This window comes from Acomys russatus, chromosome 17, assembly GCF_903995435.1.
Source record: "Acomys russatus chromosome 17, mAcoRus1.1, whole genome shotgun sequence".
Taxonomy (NCBI): domain Eukaryota; kingdom Metazoa; phylum Chordata; class Mammalia; order Rodentia; family Muridae; genus Acomys; species Acomys russatus.
In genome coordinates, this window is record NC_067153.1 from 28,342,641 (window position 1) to 28,362,704 (window position 20,064).

The 20,064-nt window shown below is 45.5% G+C and overlaps 1 protein-coding gene across 1 annotated transcript in view; it reads right to left on the reverse strand.

Moving 5' to 3' along the window:
* The window catches only part of Deptor (DEP domain containing MTOR interacting protein), a 147,350-nt gene that overhangs the window by 28,533 nt on the left and 98,753 nt on the right, over window positions 1–20,064 (reverse strand). The window contains exons 5-8 of the mRNA XM_051159673.1: window positions 15,600–15,785; window positions 13,208–13,342; window positions 9,249–9,319; window positions 6,432–6,536 (exon numbers count right to left, since the gene is read on the reverse strand). Coding sequence (XP_051015630.1) covers window positions 6,432–6,536; window positions 9,249–9,319; window positions 13,208–13,342; window positions 15,600–15,785 — 497 coding nt within the window. The remainder of the gene's footprint in view (window positions 1–6,431; window positions 6,537–9,248; window positions 9,320–13,207; window positions 13,343–15,599; window positions 15,786–20,064) is intronic.

Sequence of the window (20,064 nt, forward strand, 5' to 3'; positions counted from 1 at the left end):
TTTATAATGAGTGACAGGAAAGCTTGCTCTTGCTCCAACAAGTAAAAAACAAGACAAAATCAAAAAACAAAACTAATGAACCAACTAACCAACCAACCAACCAAAAACAAAACAACACCAAAAAACCAAAACAAACAAACAAACAGAAAAACAACAACAACAAAAAAAACCCCACAAAACCCAGAAACAAGACAGTGACCTGTAAACCAAAAAGCTGACCCTGACCACATACCGCATTGACCAGAACTTTGATCTTGAACTTCCAAACAAATGTTTGATGTTTAAACTACCTAGTCTATGGTTTTGGGTTTTGTTTTTTTTTTTAATCGCCTGAGATGACTAAAACAGCAGGGTTATACACTACAGAGCAAGTGGAGAATGACAGTGCAGTGAAGGAAGGCTTCCCTGAGCCACTAACATAGTATCTGAGACTTGAAGGACAACAGTGGTTCCAGCCTACTCAGCCAGGGCAGGAGCAGGCCTGTGTTTGGAAGGCACATAGAAAGCAGTGGGACTGTGAGCAACACAGCGCAGGGTATAAGGTTCTGATGGGTAGGGCCCACAACAAAGGAACAGCTAGCTACATCTGCATTTAATCTCTTGGCACCAGGAAGCCAACAGTGTGTATTAAGTGCCAGACCTACTTAGTTGGATTTACTTAGGAGCCTGACAGGAAGCCCTCATGAGGCATTTGTGAAATGTAAATACTTGGACCCAACTTGGAGCCAAGGATGTCTACCAAAGGATCATAAATTCAGTGCGGTTTAGAATCAAGGTTAGCACTGGCGTGATAGCAAAGGAGTGGCATGTGGCCGGGCGTGGTGGCACACATCTTTAATCCCAGCACTCGGGAGGCAGAGGCAGGTAGATTGCTGTGAGTTCGAGGCCAGCCTGGTCTACAGGGTGAGTCCAGGATAGCCAGGGTGACACAGAGGAACCCTGTCTCAAAGAAACAAAAAACAAAAAACCAAAACCAACCAAACAAACAAAAACAGTGGCATGTGACATGAAAGGCGGGTCCACAGTATAACTCATTAGACTGTGGTCTCTGAGATGGCAAGAGAGAAGGAACTGCCTTCCTCAGGAAAGTGGCAAAACAAAAGGTGAAAGAAGCGGGGCTGGGGATGTGGCTCCGTTGGTAGCGTGCTTGCCCAGCACTCACAAAGCGCTTTCTAAACAGAGAATGGTGACCAGAACCCCTGTGATCTCAGCACTGGTTGGGGGTGGTAACGGAAGTAGCAGAACCAAGGTCTTCCTTGGCTACATAGCAAGTTCAAAGCCAGGCTAAACTACATCAGATCCGGCTTCAAGAAAAAAGAAAGAAAGAAAGCAGCAGAGGTACGGGGGAGGGGGAAACTATAAACTTGGAGAAGCTCAAATTAAAAGTTGCTGGCTGGAAGGATCTTGAAGTATTAACCAAAGTCCTGGGCCTGTCCTATCCTCATATTGGTGGCCTATACCCTAAAGCATTCTGGTATCCGTAACAAGGTGAAGGGATGGAGAGAGAAGTCGATGACCTCTGCTCTAGGCACTATGTGGCTCCAGAGATAGAACATAAACTTCCTTGCCTAGCAAAGTCACGACAGCTGGATGTAAGGCTTTATCACCCTAAACAGAAAGAGAAAGACAGCGAGCTGACACAATGGTGACTAGTTACTGTTAAATCCCCAAAAGCAAGCACTCACTGGAGGATGTCTTGAAATGGGCTCAAAATTTCAAGGACCTTAGTCCATTCCTCATGGGAAGGCGAGGCATGGCAGGATTTAAGGCAGTGGAGCTGTTCACAATGCAAAGAACCAGAAAGTAGAGGCTACAGCTGGAGCCAGGGGAAGGTTTAACTTTAAAAACCCCAACTACAAGCCAGGAAGTGAGCATTCAAAACATTTCAGGTCCAAACAAGAACAGAAGGTGATCGTGGCATTTACTGTATGTAGAAAGGTCAGTGAGGTTAAGACGGTCACTTTTATCCATGCTAGGGCAGCTTTTGTTGATCAGAGATGCTGAAAGACACATCTGGGGCCGGTGATATGCTGGGACCTCAGTTCTCCACTGTTTGCCTCTCTTGTAGGAGGCCCTGGGTTTGATCCCCGGCACCAGGTACACAGTAACTGAGCAAGATGGCTCTCACCTGTAATTCCAGCACTTAGGAAGATCAAGAGTTCAAGGTCACCCTTGGCTACACAGAGGGTTCAAGGCTATTATGGGGCACAAGAGACCCTGTCACAAACAATCCAAAAAGGTAGTGGGCTAGACAGATGGCTCAGCAAGAAGAAGGCCCAGAGTTCATATGGCAGCTGCCGTATAAAAGCTAGATATAGCCGGGCGGTGGTAGCGCACGCCTTTAATCCCAGCACTTGGGAGGCAGAGGCAGGCGGATCTCTGTGAGTTCAAGGCCAGCCTTGTCTACAAAGTGAGTCCAGGACAGCCAAGGCTACACAAAGAAATCCTGTCTCAAAACAAAAAAACAAACCACAAAAAGATAGATGTGATACACACACACAGCTATAACTCTAGCACTGGGAAAGCAGAGACAGGAGGATCCCTTGGGCCTGCAGCCTGCTATCCTCGATGTAAAATGGGAGCACCAGGTTCAGGGAGAAATCCTGCCTTAAAGGACTTTTGCAGAGAGTGATAGGAGACACCCAATGCGCCCCTCTGCCTCTTTTTCATGCACATAGCTATGTACACCCATACACACATGAGTATGCTAGACATCACACACAACTACCCTACCAGAACACATATACACTATCTCAGTTTCTTTCCCAGTTGTTTTCATAAAACACTTTGACAAAAGCCAGCTGAGGGGAGAAAGGGCTTACTTTGGCTTACAGTTCCAGGTTCCAGACCAGAGAAGAAGCGGCTGCCGGGAGCTCGCCATATCATATCCATAACCAGGAACAGAAGCAATAAACACCTACATATATACTTTTGCTCAGCTTGTTTTCTCTGCTCTTCCATGGTCTAGAATCCCCTGCCTAGGAAATGGTACCTACCGCCCACAGTAGGCAGCTGTTACCAACTCAAATAAATCCCCCATACACGTGCCCAAAGGCCAATCTTACCTAAATTTCACACTGATAGTAGGTTTCCAGGTCATTCTAGAGTGGGTCAAATGAGCAATTATCACTTACACACACACACACACACACACACACATACACACGCACAAAATAAATTTTTAAAAATTAAAAGAGGCATTTTTTATAGCCAAAACATAAGGTAACTTCTTATTTGTTCATTTTTTTCTTCCACTTCCACTGTCCCTCTCCCAACCCCCGGTATGGGTCTTAAACCTAGAGCACCACACATGCTTGGCAAATGACCTAACCTAAGTCACATTAGAAAATATCCACCCCCAACAACCAAGGTCAATAAATATCCAGGTCTATAAATTCTTCTGCAAGGATACCCTGTTGAGGTTTCAAACCCAATATTATACAGCTAAAACCCTGAGTCCTCCTATATGATGCCAACATTAATATGACAGGTTAGTAAAAACAACCTATAAATATTAGATTATACAACTCACTTTAACTCCCGCCCCTTCCCGAGACAGGTTTTCTCTAACAGCCTTGGCTGTTTATAGACCAGGCTGGCCTCGAACCCTGAGATCTGTTTGGCTCTGCCTCTGAAATGCTGGGATTAAAGGTGTACATCATATGTGTTTGAATCATGATGCTGGTTGCAGTGAAAATGATGATGAATGTCATACCTTCTTATAGATTAGCTGGGAGTAGGGTACACGTCTTCCAGCACTTGGAAGGTAGAGGCCAGAGGATCATGAGTTTGAGGCCAGCTTTGGGTACATGAGACAATCATTTTAAAAACAATATATACATCCATACATACCTTCATACACTCACACACACACATACATATATAGTCATAAATATACATACAAATAATGTATAATACATACATACACACACACACACATGCTCTTCTTATGTGGGTGTTGTGTTCCTTCCCACCTTCTCTCTCATCAGTGTCTTGTCATGTTGCACAGGCTGGCCTTGAAGTCACAATCTTCCTGCTCTTACTGCCTGTGTCCCAGGATTACAGGTATGTCCTGGCATCTCTCTTATATGATAAAGTCATAGGTTATATAATTTAATCCTCCTCCCCCACCAGATTTGGAGGAGCCATGTATATGCTAATGTGTTTAATGTGTTTGGTTTCCAAGAAGAGGATAGAAGGTGTTTAAGCAGGAATGCTCAGGGCAGGACCTGTTGCTGAGCTAGGATGCTGTACAGTGCTGTTGCAGAAAAGCCACTCTGATAAATTCTGTCATGTTCTGTGGTACATGAAAACTGTCATATAGCTCCAGAGAAGATGGGAATATGAGCCAAATAAACTATTAGTTTATAAAAACAGGAAGAGTTAGGAAAGCAACTGCCCAGGTATATAAAGAGTTAGCTAACTAGCCAGTTGTTAACGCTGAAGAAGGTTATGCTACTGTTAGTCACTAGAGATAAACTAAACCCAATTAAGTTTCCGGTCTGCTTGGCTAGGTCTTCAGCTGCCAAGCAAGGTCTTCAGCTGCCAAGAGAATCCATGGCGTTCTTCCTCATAGGAAGTGTGTTTGAAGCCAAACCCTTCCTCACACGAGGGAGTGCATGCTCAGGAGGAATGTGCCAAAAATAATTTATACTGGGCATTCATTGTGAAAGCAAAATATAAAATCCTTCTTTTAGCCAAGAGTTCCATTAGAAAAGGAGAAATTCAGGCTGGAGAGGTGGCTCAGAGGTTAAGAGCACTGCTTACTCTTCCAAAGGTCCTGAGTTCAATTCCTAGCAACCACACGGTGGCTCATAACAATTTATAAGAAGATCTGGTGTACATGCAGACAAAGTACTATGTATATAATAAATAAATAAATAAATAAATAAATAAATAAATAAATAAATCTTTTTTTTAAAAGGAAGAAAAGGAAAAATTCAGCCTCAGCTGAGAAACAAGTTCTTGCTCTTTAGACCTTAGCCAGCTCTCCCACCGAGCTCCTGGGTCCTGTGCCCATTGTAGGAAGGGTCTCTAACACTGGCTACCTTACCCAAGGAGGCTGGCATCGTTTGGGGCACAGGACCTTGTGAGATGTGTTCTTCAAATGGGGGAGGGGGTAGAGTCAGACCTTAATACTAGCCCAGGGGTAAGCTGCTCTCTGCTTCTTTGAGCCGTGCTTAGTCGTGCCACTTTTAAAAGTGTGAGAACCAAGCCAGAGCCACACAGTGGTGGAGATCTACATGCTGCCACGGCTGCCCGGGTTTACAGAACTAGGCAAGGATATGATGGAGAGGATGAGAGTGTTGAGTGACTATACGGGAGGCATGATGGACCGTTCCAATCTTCCGAGTCCTCCCATCATTCCAGATCATCCAAGATCAACATTCTCTTTGAGAGGTTTCTCAGAAGACGGAACACAATTGTGCTAGATAAAGACGCTTAAAAAAAAAAAATCACAGGGAGAGGCAGGCAGATCTGTGTGAGTTCAAGGCCAGCCTGGTCTACAGAGTGGACAGCCAAGGCTACACAGAGATACCCTGTCTTGAAAAGCCCCTCAAACAAACAAACAAACAAACAAACAAAACTAATTCAGATAGTCACATTTGTGGGTAATATTGTGGGTTAAGGGTTTAGCAGAGAAAAAGTGAGGGAGATCACAGGAAGAGGGGATGAAAGGTGCATTAACCAAAATCAAGATTTTATAAGAGGCCCTTATGGAAACCAACTGCTCTGTACGCTAATTAAGAGCATACTTTTTTTAAAAAAAGGAATTTGAACACAGGTTCCCTGCAAGTCCACTATTGCTAGACAGTATCATGTGTATGATTGCTGAAGCAGGACACAGAGAAATCAAGCTGGAACAGAGAAGAAAAGTTATCACTAGACTTGTCCAGTGGGGGAATCTATATGTCATATGCTATAGTACTAGACTCTGAAGTCTAGTGTGTCTACTTGTGCAATAATGGCATGAGTGTTGTGGGGGGTAACAACTAATTTCTGATGTTTTCTTTTTTGTTTTTCAAGACAGGGTCTCTCCGTGTTAGGCTTGGCTTCCTGGACTCCCTTTGTAGCCCAGGCTGGCCTTGAACTCACAGCGATCCACCTGCCTCTGCCTCTCGAGTGCTGGGATTAAAGGCATAACCCACCACACCTGGTTTTATTTTTGTCTTGTTTTTTGTTTTAACAACTAATTTCTGATTGGCTGGTTTGCCAACTTATGAGGATCTTCCTGCCTTTGTGTCCCAAGTGCTGGGACTACAGTTGTGTGACACTATGCCTTACAGATAAGACTCTTTCTGAGTGGAGGGAATACACAGGAGGAAAGCTGAGAAATGTGAAATTTAAGGAGGAAAAAGTCACAATCAATGAATGTTCCCTGAAGAAGCCAGAGCAAATAGAAGAGTGATCAAGGAGTCAACCAATTGTACCTTCATCCCTGCAGCAGCTGCAGGTCCACTGGGGTCCACAGCCTGGATGTGGCATGGCTTACTTCCTCGCACCACAAAGCCCCAGCCAACTGCATCACCAACAATCTAGAAAGGAAAATCACATTTAGCAAACAGCAGACTGTCTCGGGCAATTTGCCTGTCTTTCCAAGGGAGTGAAGTCTGACCCAGGATTAACTATAGATCTTTTTTTGTTTTTGTTTTTTTCGAGACAGAGTTTCTTGGTATATCCTTGGCTGTCCTAGACTGCTTTGTAGACCAGGCTGGCCTCGAACTCACAGTGATCCATCTGCCTCTGCCTCACCGAGTGCTGGGATTAAAGGCGCCCGGCGTATAGATCTTGACCTGTATTTTTTTCTTCACTTCATCTTTATGTGTCAGGGGACTGAAAATGTAGTGGAGACACATAACCTGTTGGCAGAAGGGAGCTGTATTGGGGGGACGTGTCACTCCCTAGTAACCTCTTTGGCAACATACCTCCTCCTTGGGCTGCCAGCCAATTTCATATCACACTGGGGCATTAGTCTAAGAAGATCTTTGTTTTCATTTTTTGGGGTAGGGATTCTTTTTTCCTTTTCTTTTTCTTTTCTTTTCTTTCTTTTTTTTTTTTAGTAGGTTTCTCTTGGCTACCCTAGACTTGCTCTGTAATCTATGCTGATTTGAACTCGCTTTGTAGACCAGGCTGGCCTTGAACTCACAGAGATCCACCTGCCTCTGTCTCTCTGAATGCTGGGATTAAAGGCGTGCACCACCATGCCATCACCATCATGCTTGGCTGTCTGAGAAGATCTTAAAAAGATCGCTGCACTTTCTCTCTAGATTCAATCTCAATCTTTTTTTTTAAAAAAGACTTATTTATTATTATACAGTATTCTGTCCGAATGTGCACCCATCCCCACCACAAGAAGATCTCATTATAGATGGTTGTGAGCCACCATGTGGTTGCTGGGAATTGAACTCAGGACCTTTGGAAGAGCAGCCAGTACTCTTAACCTCTGAGCCATCTCTCCAGCCCTCACTCTCAATCTTAATATAATCTTTCCTTCATATCCAAATGATAGACTTTGACCTAGCTATATGAAAGCCCAGAAGAACAGTTTAAACTACACGTGGTAGGGGATGGGAGGGGTCTTGGCCTCTTTTGAAAGACAGTTTTCCACACCGAGAAAACCAACTGGAAATGCAGATAAAGCTTACAATTTACAAACAGAGCCTGGTCCAAACGTTGTTTGGCACCAAAGCCTGCTTTTTTTCCCCCCTAAGAATCAGAACTGGCAGGAAGGTTCTCTGGATGGCTTCAGAGGCATCCTTAGCACATATGCCAACCGGAGTGCACATGAAACGCCCTCACAGGCACATATTAGTGATGCTGGCACTTAAACACAAAGTGAAATGAACACTCTCAAAACAGCCATCTCTCAAAAGCTGGAGACTAGGGGAAGAAAGGCAAGAGGGAGAGTGGGAACTCTGGCGGAAATTCCTAAGACTATCAGGACCTTCTGCGGCTTGGAGACTTGTTACCATGCGTTTATTATCTCTAATTTCACTCTCTAATGTGCGATGTGTCTTTCTACTTGACACAGACATATCCCAATAGCCTGTTTCATGTTAACTCCCCAGTGCTCAGCACAGGAAGGGTCCTCAGCAAGAGTCTGGGGTGTGAATGAATGAGTGGGAAAACTTCTCTTCTTTAGGGTAATAAAATCTGTTGGGAAACAGAGGAAGAGAGATGTCCTTCTATGGTTTATTGATATACATGTTGCAGGCCAAGCGAAGAAAGCAAATGGAATAGGGGAGAGGGTACCAATAAGACCACGTGGATGGGCCTGGGGATGTCTCTTCCTTGGCAGAGTGCTTGCCTAACCTTCACAAGGCTCTGGGTTTGATCTCCCAAAGCTGCATGAACCCAATGTGGTCTGCATTCCTAGTACTTCAGAGGTGGAGGCAGGAGGATCAGAAATTCAAAGTCATCCTGAGGCAGGAGGATCAGAAATTCAAAGTCATCCTTGGCTACAAATAGTTTGGGGCTATGTGAGATCATTCAGAAAAATAACTTAGTTTCCATTTGAACAAAATTATCAGGGCCTGAGGAGGGCAGGAAGAAGTTTGTAGGACACTAAGAATGGATGAGTCCTCTCAGCTACCTGGGGCTACACAGGGCTCCCATGTAGGACACTAAGAAAGGGTGAGTCCTCAGCTATACAGGGCTACACAGGGCTCCCAAGCCAGGCTATGCACTCAACACATGCAGCCATTTGCCCTTCCATTTTATTTCTTTTCTCTTCTGTAAGATTTTCTAACATGCTAATGATTTTTAGAACTAACTATGATGAAGAAGACATTCACGGTTGTTGGTTTTTGTTTGCTTGTTTTATACTATCATATATCTTAAAAGTACATAATTACATCGGAATAAGTACATAGCGGATACCAACAAGGAGAAATTTCAAAAAAAAATTTAAAACATTACATGTCTGACAAATCAAGGAAAGTTCTAATGCATTTCACTGCATTAGACTTCAGAAAGTCTACTATTACAACCACATGAAAAATAAAATGTGCAGATGGGTGTGGCAACACACATCTTTATCCCAGCACTTAGAGGTCAGAGGCAGGAGGTCTCCATAGTGAGGTCCAGCCCATCCAGGGCTACATAGTGAGTCCCTGTCTCAAAAAGACAGAGAGAGAGAGAGAGAGAGAGAGAGAGAGAGAGAGAGAGAGAGAGAGAGAGAGAGAGAGAGAGATTTGGTCCCTGAGCCACAACCTGACAGACTTGGTGTGTGCAGGAGCTGGGCTTACCGTGAATGTCTTCCTGGCATACGGAGCCCCAGGAGTCAAGAGTTCCTCAGAAGTGACAGGTCTCTTCAGCACTAAGAGACAGATACAGTGTCAGAGACTACACACGTCTAAGCCCTTCTCCCATTCAGTCATCTTGACTACCTCCTCCTGATTGGCAACCAGGAAAAGTGGCAAAGACTTCCACACATCACACCCATCCTTTAGCTGAGCAAACAGGTAACACCAGCCAGGATGCAGGGAGAGTAGGGAGAGTGAGAGTAAAGGAGCTAAGATCCTTTAAGGGAATAGAATCTTCCTAAAAAGGCAAAGGCTGTGTTTCCAGCTCTTTTTTTTGTTGTTGTTGTTTTGTTTTTTGTTTTTGTTTTTCAAGACAGGGTTTCTCTGTGTAGTCTTGGATGTCCTGGACTCACTTTGTGGACCAGGCTGGCCTCAAACTTACACAGATCCGCCTGCCTCAGCCTTCCGAGTGCTGGGATTAAAGGCGTGCGCCACCATGCCCGACGTGTTTCCAGTTCTTTCAGTCTTTCTTCTTAGTGTTCATACGCATCTAAATGCGTCAAAACTCCGGCAGGCCGATGGCCATGCTGCAGGTGCCAGCTCCATCCAACTCCATGTCCCCAGCATACTGCACACTTCCCGTTTCCTAAACGTTGCTCTTTTCTCTAACCTAGAACATGAGAATGCTACCTCAAACACTGAGAAGCCAGACTGGGAAACTCTCCGGAGGACTTTCCACAGGCTGGGCCACGACCCTGCATCTCCTCACATCCATTACTCCTTTAATCTGAGCTAAAGCAGCCATTGTCAACCTGTGGGTGTCACAGGGGTTCCCTAAGATAGTCTGTATATCACATATTTACATTAGATTCATAGCAATAGCAACATTACAGTAAAAGTAGCAATGGAGCCGGGCGGTGGTGACGCGCACCTTTAATCCCAGCACTCGGGAGGCAGAGGCAGGTGGATCGCTGTGAGTTCAAGGCCAGCCTGGTCTACAAAGTGAGTCTAGGACAGCCAAGGCTACACAGAAAAACCCTATCTCGAAAAACAAACAAACAAACAAACAAACAAACAAAAACAAAACCAAAGTATCAATGGAAACAATTTTATGGTTGTGGGTCACCACAACAGGAGGAACTGTATCAAAGGGTTGCGCGTGAGGAAGGTTAGGAACTAGTGAACCAAAGAGTCTGGCTCATCATTGTACTGTTGTTGTTGTTGTTATGATGATGATGATGGTGGTGGTGGTGGTGGTGATGATGATGATGGTGATGATGATGATGACCTTTTTTTAAAAGACCAGCCTAGGCTAGTTTTAAACTCACTGTAATCCTACCTCAGCCTCCAGTGCTGGGATTGCAGTTATGTGCCAGCATGCTTGTTCCATTTGAAAGTGAAATTAGATATAAGTAACTCATAACAGAAAATAGTAAAACCACAGAAGTGTCTGATAGTCTTACAACTTAAAGATACAATACCAAGTATTATATCTTTTCTTTTCCTTTTTTTTTCCTTTTGCCATTAATTTTACATGTGAGAAAACTGGTTCCAAAAAGTGATTTTGTGTGTGTCCAGGATCCTGTAGCTAAAATGTGGGTAGTAAAATTAAGATCACATTCAGGCATGGGTGCTGGGGCCCACATTCTTAGGAACTGATGTGTCACCCTGTCTTGCTGTGCTATGCTGTCTCAGGAACTGTGGACAGTAACAACGTGGAGCCTTGTCTGTCTAGTCTCAGCTCACTGCTGCTGCCTAAGACGACAACAGAAGACAGCTGCATGAAACCCCTGTAGTAATGGAGTTCATCCAGCCTCGGGTAATGAATTTCCCATCTGTCCCTGATAACTCAGAACTGGAGAGGGGGTTGTCCTAGAGTCCCAGGGCAGCTGATGAGGCTAGGGCACTGGGACCATCCTAACACAGATACACACACAGCAGAGATTTAATTGCCACAAAGAAATGAAAGGAGCCAAGGCCATGGTCCCATCTGGAAAAATGCCCACCTCCAATTCCCTTTGGCAGTGGCATTCACTCAGAGGTCAGACACTGGTCTGGACAAGTGGACAACAGCACTGGGGACTGGACTGCACAAGCCCCAGACAGCTGGGCCCACCTGCTGAGTGGGTGAGGCCCAGGCTTAAGAAGCACTCTCTTAGCGGAGAGCCACGAACCGAACGGCTTCTAGGGAAAGGGACAGGTGGCTGGGATTATAACTTTTGCTTCTCAGAAAGCTTTGAAAGGGAAGCTGAGTTTGCTAGGAGGAGGAGGAGGAGGTCAAATATGAAGATAAGAGACACACCTCTCAGGCCACACAGAGGAGTTAGGAAAGCCAGAGACTGTGTGGGGGCTCAGACCTTATGGCTTAGCAGACAAGCTCCTCGATATGCCTGTGACTCCTCAGGGGTTATGAAAAATTGATGACGTTTTCAGCAGCAGGCTGGCTGTTTATTTTAATGTACCTTTTCTTTTTATTGTGTTGAGAAACAGGAACTTTGAAACCTAGGGAAGTCCCCTGCAGATTCCCTTCTTATTCACCACCATGACATGGATTATGGCAGCAACTCTGGCTTTGTTCTCACTTGAGGAGAGTGGCGAGGCCAGATATTTATAGCTACTACAAAATATATATTATCCTGATACATAGAGACGGTTAATATTTACATTTTTATTTATTAGAGAAGGAGTTTGTGTCTGTGAGAGTGACATGGAGACAGAGGCAGACACACAGAGAATTTTGGGCCATGGGTTCTTTCCTTCCATCTTTTTTGTTTTGTTCTGTTTTTGATTTTTTGAGATAAGGTTTCTCTGTATAGCCTTGGATTTCCTGGACTCGCTTTGTAGACCAGGCTGGCCTCGAACTCACAGAGATCGTCCAACCTCCGCCTCTCAAGCGCTGGGATTACAGGTGTGCGCCACCACGCCCAGCTCTTTCCTTTGATCTTTATGTAAATTCTGGGGACTGAACTCAGGTGGCCAGGTTTGCATGGCAAGCACTTTTATGTTCTAAAAACCAGCCTTATGATGGTTAAAAGTCTCCATGGAGGCCGATGAATATGTTTTGAAACCCTAAGACACCAGTAAATTCCAATAGGTGGGCTTCCATATACCCACACTTCTTCCTTACGAGTGCTAGGCACCAAAACTGAGCGTAGTGGCTCATGCCAGTAACGCCAGCATCCGGCTGGAAGACTGTAGCAAGTTCAGGGCTATCCTGGGCATCATAATAAATACAAAGCATGCTTGGCAGGACTACATAACATCCTGTCTCACCAAACAGATGGGGTGGGATTGGAGGACACAAGGTCCACATAGATCTTTGCTCGCCATAGTCTGGGAAAGCATTTTTTGGAGGGTCTTGTTTTTGTTTTGTGCTGCATTTACAAGTTGCTGAGAGCCAGGGAACTCCTCTCAGCTCCCGGTCCCAGCTGCTAGGAGTGCTGGTGTCGGATAGTCCTCAGCTGACTCTGAGAGCCATCTCTCTGAGGGGAGCTGTCCTGAGCAGTCAGGCCTTCCTTTCAGGGGCATCAATGTTGAATGACTGGTCAACAAGAAGGTGCTCAGAGCGGGGCACCTCGGAGTGCTTCCCAGCACTTGGGAGGCAGAGGCAGGTGAATCACTGTGAGTTCAAGGCCAGCCTGGTCTACAAAGCGAGTCCAGGAACGCCAGGGCTATTACACAGAGAAACCCCGACTCGAAAAACCAAAAAGAAGAAGGTGCTCGGCTTATGGAGTTTTGCAGGGCATCGTAGCACTGGACTATGTTATGGGTGAGCATTAACCTTCCAGGAGCCTGCGCACAGCGCATGCGCTAGTCTTCTCCAGCCGTGCAACAGGCGCTAACTCAAGAATTTGGTTTTATAAGGTTCCTGATCCTCTGACTTCTATTTCCCAGGGAACTCAGCCTGCATACGGGGCCCCACGCCTCCAGATGGGAGCACGGCGCCTCCTCTTTCCACTCACCAGATTTGGGGTTGCAGAGCACAGGGGGGCTACTGCTGAGGGTCGGGCTGCTGCTGAAGTAGCCACTGCTGCCACAGCTGCTCATGCTGCTCCTCCGCACAGCAGACACAATCTTGATCTCCTTGCTGGGGCTGACTGCAGAGAGGGAAGCAAACACAGTTGCTGAGCAGGTGGCCTCAGGACCTAGAACTCCTGGGTGGGCTATCAGCTGCAAAGGAAAAAAATCTGAGGCCCGGTTCTGCCGCGTAGCCATAGAAAGCGTGATTCAAGCCGTTACTCCCTCATAGGTGTGAGGAGAGGATCATCGATATATATAACCATCTTTCTCTCTACCTCTCCTTTCTTTTCAAAATTGGGCTCATTATGGGCTAGGTTCAATTGCCAGAGTCCCGGAATTATAGGGCACAACACTGTGCCAAGTTTACAAGGTATCTTTTTTGGGGGTGTTCGTGTGTGTGTGTGTGTGTGTGCACGCACTTACCAATTTATGTGTATGTTGTATGTGTATTTGCACATTATCATGTGTATTCTTGCATGTAGAGGTCAGAGGTCAATATCCAGAGGCTTCCCCAGTTGCTCTCTGTCTTATATTTTGAGACATGATTTCTCTCACTGAACCTGGACCTCGATGCCTCGGCCAGACTGACCAGCGAGGCCCAGTTATCTTGTCCCTGTCTCCCTAGCGCCGGGGGACTGTAGACACATGATGGCATATCTTTTTTTTTATCCCTTTTTAAAATCTTAACATCTTTTATCTGAGTGCTGCAGATCCGAACGCAGGTCATCATGCTTGAGCATTGAGCACTGTACCAACTGGACTATCTCCACAACTTCTGCAGGACATGAATACCTCAGCCAGGGCTTCCCTTCCTGGGTACCAGTCCAGTGCTGGCCACCAATGCAATACTTGCTACACAGTGGCAGTAAATGCCCTGATTTAATGGCAGCCAGCAGTCATTTGGAAGCACGGAAGACAAAGCTTAAGACAGCACATGTGGAGGCTTTCAGACTGCTAGGAGAGAAAGAGTCTTCAGTTTTCAGGTTGGTTCTTCCTGCCACAAAAATAGGGTGGTTCTGAAAGCTGAAGGTGAGGGAAATACAGAGAGAGACTGGTCTGGCCACTGACTGGAGTGTGGAAAGAAAACAAACAAGCAAACACCTGATGCTGGGCTACAGGGCTGCCCTACTGTACTCTCCTCTCCTCATGTCTACGGAACCCACTCAAGAAGCAGGCAAGCCCCTGTCCCAAAGAAAGAATGGATGGCTTCTGGGTATCTGCAGAAGACTGCAGAGTGTTTCCTAAGATGACCTTGGAGCACAAGCTTGGCCTGCTGACCTTCAGCTGGTTTTTACTTTCTACTTAGCAGCTCTTGCTTCATTATGTTGAGGCTGGCTGTGTACGAGGACTTAGGAAAATATGGGACTTGGAAGGGGGCAGGATAGAGCAGAACTGCTGGTGCGAAGCTATGTCTGCCACTTGGAACTGTAAGCCACTCCAATGCTAGAGTGTTCAGCTGTAAAATGAGGGAAGGCACAGTCATGTCCTTAGGGTTATAGGAAGAATCAAGTGAGAAAATCATGCAGCCAAGGCCAACGCACAGAAATGTCTCCACCTACAGGGGTTAGTGTCCTTGTCACGCCCTGTTCATAAACTAGACATGACAAATACATTTATTGCTGAGGCAAGCCCAATGCTTACTTTCTCTTTCCTTCCTTCCTTTTCTCTCTCTCTCATACTTCCTTCTTTACTTTCTTCCTTTCCTCTCCCATTCCCTCTCTTCCCTTCTTTATTTTGAGGCAGGATCTCAAGAAGTTATCTATCCAATCCTGTCCCTGCCTTCCTGCCTCTACCTTCCAATTGCTGGGATTACAGGCTGGTGGCCCACGCCCACCCAGCGCTTCTGAACTTTAAGTCACCGGAGTTGTTGCCAATCTTAGAAGGAGTTGGAAGGCTCATTTAAGCATCTCACATTTTAAAATCATCTGTATTTGGGGTGGGGTGGGGTGTGTGTGTGTGTGTGTGTGTGTGTGCGTGTGTGTGTGTGTGTGTGTGTGTGTGTGTGCGTGCGTGCGTGTGTGTGTGTGTGTGTGTGTGTGTGTGTGTGTGTGTGTGTGTGTATTTTTAACACAAGGTCTCATGTAATCCAAGCAGACCTCAAATACAGCAGTGGATGATGAGCTTGATTTTTTAATCCCCCTGCCTCCTCCTGAGCTCTGGAATTCACAGGAATGGACCACCACACCTGGCGGGTTGCTAGGGATTAAACCCCAGGCTCCCTGCACGCTATCAAGCAGCATACATAACAAAGGGGTCACACTCTCAGCCCCCTTCCCCTCTTTATCAGTTCTCAAAAGACAAGATGTACCCGTGCACACAACGAAACCGGCATACCTGACATAAAGCTGGTAGATTTCCGATTGTCGTGGCCCTGCTTCCTCAGGCAGAAGGGACTGTCGTGTGCCTCCTGAGAGGACGGGGACTTCTCATTCAGCAGCTCCATCAGCCGTCGCCTCCGGCGGAAGTTCATTCTGAACTGGTACAGGAGGTTGCTGTCCACAAATGGGTGCTTGTTGGACACTGAGGAGAAGAACAACTCATGAAGAATGTGTGGCATGCAGGCCAGAGAGCGACGCAGGCGGAAGACTCTGGCCAACAGGGGCAAAAGTCCCAAGAAACGAGGCTCCACAAATGCCACGTGGAGTGCCCGCGCACAGGCCCAAATTCTTTTCACGTGACATGCCCTTAAAAAGTTTGGTAGCCAGCTCTTCTGTGAGACAGTTCTTGACTTCAGTCCCAACCCGACTTCTCTTTACAGCATCCTGCTGCCTCCAGTGTCCTGTCTGCAGATCATTTACTATACCACAGACCCTCATTGTTCACTTTCCTGGTTTTCCTGCCTAAATAAACACTAGGCTCTCGGAGAGGTGGCCACAGCCTCATTTAAACATGTGTACCCAGGACCCAGCACAATGTATGTGTATGCTGCATACCAACACTTCAATTCATTTCTTTTCTTTTTGAGACAGAGTCTGCTGTAGCCCAGGCTTTGCCTCGAACTCATTATGCGTAGTCAGGGATGACCTTGAAATCTTGATCATTCTGCCTATCTCCTGAGTGCTGGGATTATAGGTCTGTGACACTGCACACAGTTTAAGCTTGCTAGGTACACACTGTGCCAACTAATCCACATCTATGGCAAAGGGTGTGCCTAGCACACACAAGGCTGAATTAAATTAACAGACGCTGCCAAAGCCCCAAATGAAACACACACACACACACACACACATACAAGCACACTGATTGGCTGGTAGCTCCGCATGGTCTCTGACTCATCCGATGCTAGCCTAATGCAATGCAGACTGAGAAACAAACCAAATAAGCTATAGGAATATCCAAATTCCTGGCTTCTCCATGCATAGCCACGTTTTTGCATAAATCTGTAGATCAGTCATTTTGTGTCATCTTGTCCTCAGTATGAGGACTTAAAAAGTCCCCAGGACAGTTCCCAAAACAGCATTTTGAATTACGACCTGCACATATGTTTATATACAACTCTGTATGCGTTTACTAATACCTACTGCCATCCCTTCGCACTATGAGTTATATGAAGCATTGGCTGTGGTCTGAATACAGCCGGGGAGCAGTGTTAGTACAACAGATTCTGTAACAGGTTGTAACAGTACCCTATGGGGATTCTTTGTTCTGCGCTTGACATGACCCTTGCCATCATGGGCACAGCATCTCTGATGACTACACAGCAGACAGCTAGCTAGCCGATGGGAGTCCAGTTCACTTGCTCTAGGGAAAGAGCCATGAGATCTTCATAATGCCTCTGGTTCTCTCCTGAGATGTCAGGTGCTATTCCTTCCCGTTCACACATGTGGAACCCTAAAAACATTACAGAATGTAGGGGGTAGAAATTCAATGGGCATGGGACCTTTTAGGTGGGGTAGTAGTTTGTGGGTCACTCAGGCTCCTGTAACCCCAACAAGTCCACTTATCTCACCAAGGTAGGCCCGACAAATTCTTCCTTAGGTTTCTGTGCTTCCTCTCTATTTGAGATAAATGGTTATTTCTTTTCTGTCTCCCCAGGGAGGTCACGCAACAGTCCATCAGAAGTATTTTTCAGTACGGCTCAGAGGTAGAACACTTGCCTAGCATTGACAAGGCCCTGGGGGCCCTAGCTCAGTAGTAGGGTGTTGGCCTCACATGTGTAGGGTCCTTGTTTGATCTCTGTTTCTAAGAAAGTTTCAAACTAATGAAAATACCTAAAGTCAACTTGTAGCCAGATATGATGGCGAATGTCATCAAGTTCCGGTACTTGAAGGCAGAGGTAGCAGAATTTTAGCAAGTTTGAGGCCAATCTGGTCTAAATAGAAAACTTAGAGGGGTATGGGATATAGAGACAGCCTGCTTTTAAATAAACCTAAGAGGTACTTTTTTTTTTTTTTTTTTTTTTACCACCTATATTGTTGCTAAGATACTACTTGGCCTTGAAAGGTATTTTCTTTCTTTCTTATTAAATGTTTAATGACATAAACACTGAATTTTATAAGTTTGTTTTGGGGAGTGTGGTTCTAAATATAATGCACGTGGCTACAGCTTTAAAAGCTGAACGAGTTTAACTCAGGGCCAGCCTGAGCTACACAGCAAGACCTTGTCTCTAGCAGCCAAAAGAGAAAGCCAAAATAAATAAATAAATAAATAAATGAGCACAGCTAGCCGGTCATGTGATGGCATTAGTAACACACATTTATTCTGCAATAGTGCACCTGTTAAGTGTCAAGCCTGGCCCCAGATTATCTATCTTAGCACTGGCATGGGCAGATGGCACCATCTGCTCATTGGAAAGTTTACCAGTTCCACAGTCTGCTAAAAGAGACATCATGGCTTATAAAAACAAACAATCTGGGGCTTTACGGAAATGCTTTGGTGTTAAGTGACTCTTAGAAAATAAGATCCAGCCTGCAAGGAGGAACACAAGCTTCGAATCATTCACAAGGCTTTTGTGTATGTTCATATGTGCATGTGTGGCTACAGGTGCACATTTCGTGTCTGCATGGGGAAGATAGGGGTTAAGTTTTGAGTGTCTTTCTTTTTTTTTTTTTTTAATTTTTTAAATTAATTTATTCTTGTTACATCTCAATGTTTATCCCATCCCTTGTATCCTCCCATTCCTCCCCCCCCATTTTCCCATTATTCCCCTCCCCTATGACTGTTCCTGAGGGGGATCACCTTCCCCTATATATTCTCATAGGGTATCAGGTCTCTTCTTGGCTACCTGCTGTCCTTCCTCTGAGTGCCACCAGGTCTCCCCCTCCAGGGGACATGGTCAAATGTGAGGCACCATAGTACGTGAGAAAGTCATATCACACTCTCCACTCAACTGTGGAGAATATTCTGACCATTGGCTAGATCTGGGAAGGGGTTTAAAGTTTACCTCCTGTATTGTCCTTGGCTGGTGCCTTAGTTTGAGCGGGACCCCTGGGCCCAAATCTGCCTATCATATTGTTCTACTTGTAGGTTTCTAGGACCATCTGGATCCTTTTATTTTGCTATTCTCCCATGCGTCTCTCATTTAGAGTCCCAATAGGATGCCTTCTCCTCTGTCCCAGTTTCCTGGTAAGTGAAGGCTTTCGTGGTTGAGTGTCTTTCTTAATCGCTCTCTTTTTCCCTTTTCTTGAGGCAGATCTCGCCCCCGAACTTGGACCTTGCCAATTCAGCTACACCAGCTGGCCTGCAAGCCCCAGCAACTCTTGCATTCCCACTTCCCCAGTGCTAGGACTGTGAGCGCGTTGGTACCTGTTTTTTTGGCATGGTATGTGTGCAGGTCACAGGACAACTTTATGGAGTTGGTTCTCTTCTACCTTTACATGGGTTCTGTGGATTGAACTCTGGATAACAGGCACGTGGGTGGGACAAGGGCATTCTGGATCCACCCTGACTTCCTTTTGTTTTGCTGGTAGATGTGGTGTGTTTGAGACAGTCTCATGTCCAGGCTGCCCTGGAACTTGCTATGTAGCTGAGGATGACCTTGAATGATTTTCCTTCTCCCACATCCCAGTAAGGGCACCAGTTTTTGAGCTAAATAATCTGCCACAGCCTGATCGGGTGATCTGAACGAGTCATTAAAACCCATCTCCTGTCTTGGTTGGTTGTTGTGTAGTTTCGATGTGAGAACAAATGGGTAATTCATGTCAGAGATCTGGCATGGGCCTGACCCTTGAGGAGTTCGTGGTCATAAACTTTCAAAGACTGATACCAGCCTTGACTTGTGCCTTCTGGGCAGTACTGTTACCTTTCACCCACTAAGAAACATGAACTTGAGCCAGAAACCTGGATCAAGCTTACTGATAGCCTCACTGAAGACACTTAAATCTAAGTCAAAGACCAACATGAAATAAAGGAGTGTGTTAAGACACAGTACATTTTAAGATATAATTATATTAAGGAAGCCAAAAGTGTCTCTCTCTCTGTCTGTCTCTCTCTCTCTCTCTGTCTCTCTCTGTTTTTTGTTTTTTGAGACAGAGTCTCTCTATGTTAGCCTTGGTTGTCCTGGACTCACTTTGTAGAGCAGGCTGTCCTTAAATTCACAATGATCCACCTGCCTCTGCCTCCCAAGTGCTGGAATTAAAGGTGTGCAACACCACACCCAGCTCAAAAGTCTCTTTTATAGCTATCCATAAAGTAACATCTGCAGAAATAACAGCTAAATGTGAAAGCTTCCATTCTAAAGAAAGAAAAGCAAATTGTTTCCACACTTGCACGTGGCATTTTTCCATTTCAGATCCAAGAATCATTTGCCAGAGCTGGGGATGGTCACACACGCCTGTAATTCCAGCAACAGGGAAACTGA